This window comes from Phoca vitulina, unplaced genomic scaffold (genome assembly GCF_004348235.1).
Source record: "Phoca vitulina isolate PV1807 unplaced genomic scaffold, GSC_HSeal_1.0 scaffold3, whole genome shotgun sequence".
Classification (NCBI taxonomy): Eukaryota; Metazoa; Chordata; class Mammalia; order Carnivora; family Phocidae; genus Phoca; species Phoca vitulina.
In genome coordinates, this window is record NW_022589706.1 from 34,953,586 (window position 1) to 34,965,836 (window position 12,251).

A 12,251-nucleotide genomic window follows, 5' to 3' on the forward strand; every position below is an offset into this window, starting at 1 on the left:
GATTATTTAAATTATATTTTCTTGCCCATTCTTTAAGGGTAAAAGATTCAAGAAAACAGTTTGGTAAAAAGACATAGTATTTCGCAGAAGGAAAACATGATAATATTTTTAATGCCATATCCTATGGACTAAGATGCATTTTTGTTCCCGACACTTCTAGCATTTTATTCTCTGTATGTGGCAATTCCACTTATATGAGATTATTCCTGCTGAATGCATTTTAAGAGTCTCTTCTAAAGTTCCCCAGATTTGCCCCCATCTTCCTATGGGGATACCTTATCATTACTTCACTTCATGGTCAACAGCATTCTTTGCCCAAAAGACAGGAGCATCAGAATCTTCCCTTCAGGGGTGACACAAACCTACCATGGTGATGTCAATATCGTAAGCACAAAATTATCAAAATTGTTTTCATCAAGATATGGTCTATGTGGACAGATGTAGTCTGCCATACTCATGTAGGCATTCAATTTTCATCAGTTTTGAAAGTATAAAAAAAGAGGAAGGTACTTAGTTCACAACTTTCAATATGACAGAGAGATGTTCTTTATCATCACTGAGCATAATAACAATAATGAATGTTATCTATATCACATCTATCTTACAGAGTCCTTTGCCCCAATCATATAATGCGATCTTTAAAGATTTTGTTTATTTATTTATTTGACAGAGAGAGAGAAACAGCATGAGAGGGGATAGGGTCAGAGGGAGAAGCAGGCTCCCCGCTGAGCCGGGAGCCCGATGTGGGACTCGATCCCAGGACTCCGGGATCATGACCTGAGCCGAAGGCAGTCGCTTAACCAACTGAGCCACCCAGGCGCCCCATAATGCGATCTTTAAAACAGTCTTGTAAAGGAAAAGCCCAAGACCAGATGGCTTCACTGGTGAATTTTGGGATATGAAACCAAAAGCACAAGCAACAAAAGCAAAAATAAATAACTGATCTACATCAAACTAAAAACCTTTGCATAGCAAAGGAAACAGTCAACAAAATAAAAAGGGAAACTACAGAATGGGAAAAACAATTTGTAAAACCATATATCTGATAAAGAGTTAAAATATAAAGTACATAAGGAACTCATACAACTCAATACCGAAGAAGCAAATAATCCAATTTTTAAAAGGAGCAAAGAACCTGAATATACAATTAAAAAAAAAAAAAAAACCACATACAAATGGCCAACAGGTACATGAAAAGGTGCTCAACATCATTAATCATCAGGTAAATGCAAATCAAAACCACAATGAGATGTCACCTCACACCTGTCAGGATGGCTATTATCAAAAACACAAGAGATGGGTGCCTGGGTGGCTCAGTCATTAAGCGTCTGCCTTCGGCTCAGGTCATGGTCCCAGGGTCCTGGGATCAAGTCCCACATTGGGCTCCCTGCTCGGCGGGAAGCCTGCTTCTCCCTCTCCCCACTCCCCCTGGTTGTGTTCCCTCTCTCGCTGTGTCTCTGTTGAATAAATAAAAAAACAAAAACAAAAAACACAAGAGATGACAATAGTTGTCAAGGAAGAAAAAGTGGAGAAAGGGGAACCCTTGTATACTATTTTTGGGAATGTAACTTCGTACAGCCATTACAGAAAACAGCATGGGGTTTACTCAAAAAATTAAAAAATAGAACTACCATATGATCCAGCAATTCCACGTCTAAATATATACAAAAGAAAATGAAATCAGTACCTCAAAGAGATGTCTGAACTCCCATATTCATAGGAGTATTACTCATAATAGCCAAGCTATGAAATAATCTAACTGTCCATCAATGGATGAGTGAATAAAGGTGATGTGGTATATCTATACGGTGGAATATTATTCAGCCATAAAAAAAAAAAATCTTGTTGGGTGCCTGGGTGGCTCAGTCGTTAAGCGGCTGCCTTCAGCTCAGGTCATGATCCCAGGGTCCTGGGATCGAGTCCCACATCGGGCTCCCTGCTCAGCGGGAAGCCTGCTTCTCCCTCCCCCACTCCCCCTGCTTGTGTTCCTGCTCTCGCTGTCTCTGTCTCTGTCAAATAAATAAATAAAATCTTTAAAAAAAAAAAATCTTGTCATTGTGGCAACACGGATGAACCTGGAAGGCATTATGCTAAAGAAAGACAAATACCCTATGATATCATTTATATATGGAATCTTAAAAACAAAAATGTAGAACTCAGTATGTTCTGAGGAGCTAATGGATAGCATAACTATAATAATACTTTATTGTTTACTTGCAATTTACTAAGAAAGTACATCTTAAGCATTCTCACCACACGTGAGGTATGGATATAATTAACTTGACTTTGATAATCATTTCATAATATATGCATATATCAAGTCATTATGTTGTTTACTTTAAATATATGCAATTTTGTCAATTATACCTCAATAAAGCTGGGGGGAAAAGTCTTGTGAGCAAACCAATATTATAACCCACCTACAATTTACAGATGCAGAAAAGGAATCTAAGAGACATTGGATAACTACCCTAAAACACATCTAGAAGTCAAGTCTTCCACTCACAAATGTTCAACTCTTTATTATGCCCTAAGTCTAGAGATCGCATAATACAGTAGCTACAGTGTAGACTCTGGAGCTGAACTCTCTGGGTTCAAATTCTGACTCCACACTATACTTGACTATTGGTAAGTTATTTTATCCTATTTACACCTCAGTTTCCTCATCTGTAAAGTGAGAATAATAATCATACCTACTTCTCATGATTACATGAGTTGATATATGTTAAATACCTATAAAAGCAATGACTGTTTAAGGTGATTGTTAATTTTTTTTAAATGTTTTGCTGCTATTGCAGAAGAAATGCATCCATGCTTTATGACAAGAAAGTTAAAACTAAAACATGGAAAAATCTCAGGTAGAGAATCACATTCTTTTTGGTGAAAGAATCACCTTCAAGGTTTAACAGGAACTGATAGTTCTGTCATCGTGCTGAAAATAGACACATTTGAGGAAAACAGGCAGAGAAGAAAAAGAGAAAAGAAAGAATAGAGGAGATAGGGAGACAGAGTCAGGGGAGGGGAAAAATTAAGAAGTGTCTTCATCACAATACTTTAGAACCAATAATAGATTCCTTTTTCTAGTATTTTCAGGAGTTAACCTGGGCCTCCATGTTTTCCCAGTGACTTCAGAAATCAGGAAAATAAACCAAGGATTTCTGTTATGGCTTCTGCTTACATTGTGTGAGGTGGAAAAGAGTTTAGGATTTAGTAAAAGGAGGAGTCAACCCTTAACTTCCCCATTTATCACCTTAGGTAAGTCATTTCACTTCTCTCAAGCTAATTTTCTTATCAAACAACAATGATCAGAAAGACTGTTGTGACTAGGTATCACATGAGATTCTTATGGAGATCAAATAGTTAATATATGGTAAGTTGCTTAGAAACAATGACCTATGTAGTTACATATTATTTATGCAATTGCTTATGTAATTATGTATTATATGTGTTAGATTTGATCAAGATTTTTCTGTTAAAATTATGAGGCAAGTTAAATTTACCAGGTTTAAAGATAACGGTGAAACATCGTTGAGAACAGAAATTGGATATTAATACATCATTGCCCATTTGCTGCCCCGGTGTTACAAAGGAATTCGGCCACTGAATGGGAATACGGGTGGTTAGGATTACCAGATCTCTGTGGATGAAGCTGTTTCTTTCCAGGTACTCCATCCCTTCACACACATCTTGACACATGCTCAGCAGCACATCTCTACTAAAATGACCTTGTCTCTGTCGGAGGAAATTCAGAAGACAGCCCCTTTCCATGAACTCGGTAACAATGTAAATCGGCTTCTGCTGGGTGCATACACCATAAAGCTGCACTAGCTTCGGGTGTGTCAGCTTCCTGGGAGGGAAGTCATGCATACACACAGTTACTATAGGAAAAGAAACCCGCAGGGCTATTAGCTGATGAGAGGCTACTTTTTAATGCAAAAAGAGGAACCAGAAAGAACCGGTAACTTACATCATCACTTTAGCTTCTTCTATAAAGTCCTCCTCACACATGGCACCTTCCCTAATAGCTTTGATTGCCACTTTGTACTGAGCTCTCCACTTGCCTAGCCTCACCACTCCGAACAGTCCGCTGCCCAGTTCCCTCATAAAGGTCAGCTCTGAAGGATTGATCTCCCATTTTTCTGTGAGACAGAGGGGGAAAGTGATAACATTTAATAAGGAGAACACAGCATGAATCAGTGGCAAACAGAGAAACAACAACCAGTCAATGTCAAAGTTACAGGATAATACAATTATCATTAAAACATAGAACAGACTTGCAACCTATCTAAACTGCAAAAGGTGGCTTTCCAGCCTCTGGGGAGGATGTACTCCCTTCTAAGCCATCATAATATAACCAAAGTGAACAACAGAAGGCAAGAAGATGCTGAATAAGAGACTAATAATAATAGACCTTAAAAGTACTTAGAAAAAAACTAGATCAAATACTTACTCCTTTACCATTCTTCCCCCTCGGCTTGTTGTACCCCACCCCCAATTATATCAGGTTGTAAAGAATTTAATCCTCTGTTTAAAAGGCTTTTGCTAGAAGGAACAAAGACAATCAAGTTGGATGCCTTCTTTATTACCTCCATCCTCACTTTCCTGTGATTAACCAATCAAGCTGGTGAGAACCAGAAAAGGATTTGATTTATTTTAGAAATAACATGGTAATGCTTATTTTTCACCGAGAAAGTTTTCTGCTGAATTATGAATAAGGATGAAAACAGAAAATCTAGGGTTACCATAGCTACAAGGATAATCATCTAAAACCCCATACTATACAACTGTAAAAACAATTCTACTGTGTGGAATTCTAAACATCTGAATTGGTCTTGTGATAATGGTTTTTTTTTTCTAAGGAAAATTAGCCAATGCAACTACAAAATGAGTTACCATAGCTGAATCCTGCAGTGGTTGGTGCATTCTTCTCCTTCGTACTAACTGGGTACCGCAGTCTTGTGACAAGTCCTGGAAGTCAGAGAAAGCATTGAAATTGAATTCATTCTTTTTCTTTTTTTTTTAAGATCTTATTTATTTGACAGAGAGAGAGAGACAGTGAGAGAGGGAACACAAGCAGTGGGAGTGGGAGGGGGAGAAGCAGGCTTCCCACAGAGTAGGGAGCCCGATGCGGGGCTCGATCCCAGGACCCTGGGATCATGACCTGAGCCGAAGGCAGACGCTTAACGACTGAGCCACCCATTCTGCATGGGAAAGCGCTAAACTTAGACACTCGTGTATAAAGGCCGTTCATTTATCCACTTAGTGCTCATCCTCTGTGTACATACAGCACTCTGCTATAGCTAACAAAAAATAAAAAGAAAGGAAGGCAGGCAGGAAGAAGATGATCCTGTTCTTTGAATTGACAATTTTTATGGAACATAAAAAACTTTTTTACATATATATGTTTTTATTCACTCAACAAACATTTCCTTTTTAATACAACAGTCTTTACCAAGCACTGAGCTAGCATATTCTCAAACATTTTTTAAAATGTTAAAAAAGGTGGGGCGCCTGGGTGGCTCAGTTGGTTCAGCGTTTGCCTTCAGCTAAGGTCATGATCCCAGGGTCCTAGGATCGAGCTCCAAATCAGGCTCCCTGCTCAGCAGAGAGTCTGCTTCTCTCTCTCTCTCCCTCTGCCCCTCCCCACTGCTGGTTCTCTCTCTCTCAAACAAATAATAATAAATAATAAATAAAATCTTTAAAACAATAAGTAAAATGTTAAAAGGTTTCTAACAGCTATTATCAATTATTATTTCATGGTCTTTTCCAATATGATCTGAACTATGAAAGGGAATTAAGGGAATTACTAGTCTATTAAAAATTAAAGTGATTCACCTTGAATAACTCAATACTAGTAAGCTTAGCATAAATATGGGGCTTTAAAATATCAACAGCTGGGACCCAAATAGCTAAAGCAACACTGAAAAAGAAAAGCAAAGCTGGAGACATAATGATTCCAGACTTCAAGCTATACTACAAAGCTGTCATCATCAAGACAGTATGGAACTGGCACAAAAACAGACACACAGATCAATGGAACAGAATAGAAAACCCAAAAATGGACCCATAAGGTTAACTTATCTTCGACAAAGCAGGAAAAAATATTCAATGGAAAAAAGACAGTCTCTTCAACAAGCAGTGTTCAGAAAACTGGACAGCAACAGAGGAATAAAACTGGACCACTTTCTCATACCATACACAAAAATAAATTCAAAATGGATGAAAGACCTAAACATGAGATCGGAAACCATCAAAATCCCAGAGAAGAACACAGGCAGTAACCTCTTTGACCTCAGCCATAGCAACTTCTTACTAGACATGTCTCTGGAGGCAAGGGAAACAAAAGCAAAAACGAACTATTGGGACTTTATCAAGATAAAAATCTTCTTTTTTTGTTAAAGATTTTTATTTATTTATTTGACACAGAGAGAGAGAGCGAGCACAAGCAGGGGGAGCCACAGGCAGAGGGAGAGGGAGAAGCAGGCTCTCCGCTGAGCAGGGAGCCCGATGCGGGACTTGATCCCAGGACCCTGGGATCATGACCTGAGCTGAAGACAGACGCTTAACTGACTGAGCCACCCAAGCACCCAAGATAAAAACCTTCTGCACAGCGAAGGAAACAATCAATAAAACTAAAAGGTAACCTATGGAATGGAAGAAGGTATTTGCAAATGTCTTATCAGATAAAGGGCTAGTATCCAAAATTTATAAAGAACTTACCAAATTCAAAACCCAAAAAACAAATTATTCCAGTTAATTTAATGTTAATCCAGTTAAGAAATGGCAGAAGACATAAGTATATATTTTTCCAAAGAAGACATCCAGATGGCTAACAGACACATGAAAAAATCTTCAACATCACTCAGCATCAGGGAAATACAAACCAAAACCACAATGAGATACCACCTCACACCTGTAAGAATGGCTAAAATTAACAACACAGGAAACAACAGGTGTTGGTGAGGATGTGGAGAAAGGAGAAACCTCTTACACTGTTGGTGGGAATGCAAGCTGGTGTAGCCACTCTGGAAAACAGTATGAGGGTTCCTCAAGAGTTAAAAATAGAACTACCCTATAATCTAGCCATTGCACTACTAGGTATTTACCCAAAGGATACAAAAATACTGATTCAAAGGGATATATGCACCCCAATGTTTATAGTAGCATTATCAACAATATCCAAATTTGGGCACCTGGGTGGCTCAGTTGGTTAAGCATTTGCCTTCAGCTCAGGTCATGATCCCAGGGTTCTGGGATGGAGTCCCACATGGGGCTCCCTGCTCAGTGGGGAGCCTGCTTCTCCCTCTCCTCCCTGCTCATGCTCTCTCTATCTCTGTCTGTCTCTCTCTCAAATAAATAATAAATAAAATCTTTTAAAAAAAATAGCCAAACTATGGAAAGATCCCAAGTGTCCATCGACTGATGAATGGATAAAGAAGAGGTACACACACACACACATACATACACAATGGAATACTACCCAGCCATCAAAAAGAATGAAATCTTGCCGTTTGCAACGATGTGGATGGAGCTAGAGGGTATTATGCTAAGTGAAATAAGTCAGTCAGAGAAAGACAAATACTATATGATTTCACTCATCTGTGGAATTTAAGAAACAAAACAGATGAACATATGGGAGGGAGGAAAAAAGAGAGAGGGAAACAAACCATAAGAGACTCTTAACGGGGGCGCCTGGGTGCCTCAGTTGGTTGAGTGCCTGCCTTCAGCTTGGGTCATGATCCTGGAGTCCCGGGATCCAGCCCCGCATCGGGCCCCCTGCTCAGGGGGAGTCTGCTTCTCCCCTCTCTCTTTGCTCCTCCCCTGCTCATGCTCTCTCTCTCTCTCTCTCTCTCTTGCTCACTCTTAGAAAAATAAGTAACACTTTTTTAAAAAGAGAGAGAGAGGCTCTTAACGATAGAGAACAAACAGGGTTGATGGAAGGAGGTGGGGGATGGGCTACATGGGTGATGGGTATTAAGAAGGGCACTTATGATGAACACTGGGTGTTGTATGTAAGTGATGAACCTCTTAATTCTACTCCTGAAACCAATATTATGCTGTATGTTAACTAACTAGAATTAAATAAAAATTTGGGGAAAAAATGAAATAAAATACCAACAACTGGGAATACCAACCACTGCAAATCAGTGAGGTAGGTTAGACACTTCAACGTAAGTTGCTTACAGCACTAGATTTGAAGAAAGGCAGAGATCTCTCCTATAGGCATACATAGCACTCTGTGTTTCTTCGATTACAGCATATCTCACAGTAACTTTAAATTGTTATATACTTCTCTGTCTCCCCCACCAGACGGTAAAAGATCTGAGAGAGACAGGATCAATGACTATCTAGTCCACCATAGCCTCCCTAGAGCCAGGCACAGTTCCTAGCATGTAACAGGTACTCAAGTCATGTTTGCTAGATGAGTGAATTTAGATAATGGTGAAGAATAAAATTTATACAAGAACACACACACACACACATACACACAAAAGAAAGAAAGAAGGGAATGTGAACACTACAAAAGAAAATAACAGAATAAGAGATAAGAAAAAGTTCTTTGGGGGATAAATTGATATGAAAGTAGCTCTTCACATGTTAAACACAGAGTTAACATATAACCCAGCAAATTCACTCCTAGGTAAGTCACCAAGAGAAATGAAAGATATTTCCATGCAAAAACTTGTACACAAATGTTCACAGCAGCATTATTCATAACAGCCAAAATGTGGAAACAACCCAGATGTCTACCAACTGATGAATGATGACAAAATGGATTAAAAAAAATTAACAGAGTGGATTATTTGTCAATAAAAAGGAATGGAGCACTTATACAGGCTACAATATGGACAAATGTCAGAAACATTATGTTAAGTCACTCAAGCCAGTTACAACAGACTACATATTATATGATTCCATTTATATGAAATGTCCAGAACAGGCAAATCTATAGAGACAGCAAGTAGATTACTGGTTGCCAGGGGCTGGACTGATGAAAGGGGGCCGAGGGGTGATAGGTGATGGGTACAAGGTTTCTTTTGGGGATGATGAAAATGTTCTTAGATTATAGGATACTTGGCACCACTCTAAATATACTAATGACCATGAACTGTATACTTTAAATGGGTGATTCTTATGATATTTAAATTATACCCCTATAACTGTTCCTATTATTATCTGAGAACATGGGCATAAATATGGTTTCTGGTTTTGGTGTTTGGTTTGTTCCCACTCTGGTAGTAAGTATAGCAGAGATTCAGGAAGATGGAAAACTTGTCCAGGACATGATTACTCTAGTCTTTGGAAGCCAACAGCAGAGCCCTAAGCCCTGGGCTTGTCTGCTAGCTTCTGCGACATCTCTGACATAGACATATCTTGGGTTTTAGTTTCATACAGTTAAAGAAAGGAAACTGTTCAATGACACTTTTCAAGATGGTAAGGCAGATTTTATTTAGGACCACTGTGATTTGGTATAGGGACCACAGCAATGGGATTTTAGAGTTCAAGAGAGATTGGGTTCAACTCCAAATATAGCACAGACAAATGGGAATTTATAGACAAAGAGCAGAGTTGGAATCCGTGGATGGAAAATTGCTAAGAGAAATGCTGGGGAGTGAGGGGTTCTGGGATACACCTATCTAAGAGGATCTTGCTGAAGACAAGCCAGGGTAACCAGACATCACCTGGTAGAAAATAAGAAATCTGATCAGATACTGTGTGTGAGCAGATATCAGATGTTAAGGTGGGACTTCTGGTTAAACTGACTTAGCAGGGTTCTTGCTAAAAACTGGATTTTACAAGAAAGTGCACAAATGGGTCTAGGAGATGGTTCAGGAGTCTGACTAAAGCTTGGTCAAGCAAAGCATCTTTGTCAGTACCACAGGTATAAATCACAGAAATGTGAACATTTATCATATGCAACAAGAATAACTCATGTCCTAAGGTCAAGACAGCTTTTTATGAGACTTAATATTATTTCTATTTTTTCTTTGTATATATCACTTCCTTAATATGCAATAATTTTAAATTAATCATATTCTATAATTAACTATAAATTGAAACTGCCCAAGGAAGAATCCATCACAATGTCTGATCATTTTAATCACTACTCTATATTTGAAAAATGTTTTAATAGATCACTTACCTGCTGCATTGTGCTTATGATATTCAATAATCTCAGGAATTGAACCAAATGCATGTTTTTCTGCCAGATAGTACTTCTTTGGGGATGTTGTTGTTTCCTTTATATGATAATGCCTGAAACCTGACGAGCCCTCACTGAAACAAAAATCCAAATGTGTTAGCACCAAGTTGGAATAATGTAACTTCATTCTTAAGATGTTTTCCACCAGGCAACCACAGGCCCCTAAATATAGCCCCTTCTATTCTCTGCACAACTTTTATTTTTTCCCCATGTTCTTCTTAGCTTTGCCTTTCACATTAATAGGTGGAAGTTTTTAAAGTGGTCACTGATAACATACTTGGCCCTTGCATGAGATTATGAAAGAGAAGATTTACCAATTCCATTTACCAACAGTTAAAAGTCTTAAAATAGTTATTAGCTGACTACTGTTCTTTGTCCCTGCTATTGATGTAAACTTGCAAACATCTAGAAGACTTATGCTTCTAAAAATGAATAAGCTGACTTATAAAAAATGTACAAATTCTATTTTAGATATCTTCTTAGAACACAGATCTCCTCAAGTCATCTCTTGCTAAAGATCCTTTCAAGAGAACTCCCTCTGCTCTTAAAGCTCCTTGACATTGATGTGAGCTGACCTCTACTTTTATCTCTTAGGGTTCGCTTTCCTCCCTCACCCCACCCCTCCCGTTCCAGCTATAATACGCTTTTGTCAGTTCCTGGAACTCACAATATCCTCACTCAATTCTGGGTCTAGGCAGTTTCCTAAATCAGAAACACTCTTTCTCCTCCCTCCAACTTCCGCCCTCATCACCCATCAGGTCTGGCTAGATGTCCCCAGACTACATTTGTGACGAACTGGGATATCTCTGGGCTGTGTACCACCCCCCGACACATACACACATTCTCTCCAAGCATAGGACTTACTCATGTACTACCACAACTGCCTCTTTGCTTGTCTGAATCCCCCACTAAACTATCAGAAGGCAGGGTCAGTGCCTACTTTGTTCACTGTGATATCCTTAGTGCTTAGCGTAATGCACAATAATTATTTCTTCAGTGTTGCTAAAGTTTCTATAGACATTCTCAACAGATATATATACATATATATATATATACACACACACATACACATATATGTATATGTATATATATGTGTGTGTGTGTATATATATATGTATATATATGGAAAACCATAAGAAAAATTACCAAGTATAGGAAATATGGATATAAGGAAATATGAATATAAAAAATAGGACAGACTTTAGAAATCAAATTTAGATTTTCTTATTTAATGCTAAAATGCAGTATATTTTTTGAGATTTAGGAATCCATACAAACTATATAAAAACTCTTAGAGAGGGAGAGATGATTGATTGAGTACTTACCCTCCAAACTTTGTATAAAGGGAGACTGTGTACATGCCTGCTTGACTGGAATCCCTTACCATGAAACCACCTTCTTTATCCTAAAATCCAAGTTAAGAAAAATTTTTCAATCCAATAACAAGTATCAATGCCATAGGGAAGATTCAGGAAACCAATCTTACAATTTCATGATTATTCCTTGCCTAGAAAATCTGCTTTGGAGAAGCACAACTTACCAACAGCATGCAACTGTATGACTTTCCCCTTCACTTTACTGTGCTATGAGATTAGTTCAAGAAAGTATTCTCCCAATTCCCCACAATCACAAATCTTCACACACACCAGCATGAGACATTTCAGCAAGATATCTCTCAGGGCCCTTCCAGAAACAACAGACAAGATGTTGCAATTCCTTTAAGTTCTGGACATGTGGGGAAACAGTTACTGAAAAATGTATTTCTTAATAACTGGGTTTCATTTCATACATTTTTCATATTTTCTATAAGCTTTGAATCCTGACTCAGTATCATCTTCTATCCACATAGCATTTTTCCTGTAAATATCTCAGTGCTCTTTATAAGAACATTTTTTAAAAATCCTAATTCCCCTGGAAATCAATGTTAAATATCATTGTTCACAAAAGGAGAGATGGAAGCACAAGTAAACCAAGCAGAGAAAACCAAAAGATAAAACAAAGAATGACTAAAAGGTAAGTCCTTATCAGGTTTTAAGCCAAAGAGCAA

At 38.2% G+C, this 12,251-nt stretch overlaps 1 protein-coding gene across 1 annotated transcript in view; it reads right to left on the reverse strand.

The window, feature by feature from the left end:
- TEC (tec protein tyrosine kinase) overlaps nt 1–12,251 on the reverse strand; it is a 138,160-nt gene that overhangs the window by 5,580 nt on the left and 120,329 nt on the right. Inside the window, exons 10-14 of the mRNA XM_032400316.1 lie at nt 11,530–11,609; nt 10,145–10,278; nt 4,894–4,968; nt 3,968–4,139; nt 3,631–3,847 (exon numbers count right to left, since the gene is read on the reverse strand). Of these exons, the coding sequence (XP_032256207.1) occupies nt 3,631–3,847; nt 3,968–4,139; nt 4,894–4,968; nt 10,145–10,278; nt 11,530–11,609 (678 nt within the window). The remainder of the gene's footprint in view (nt 1–3,630; nt 3,848–3,967; nt 4,140–4,893; nt 4,969–10,144; nt 10,279–11,529; nt 11,610–12,251) is intronic.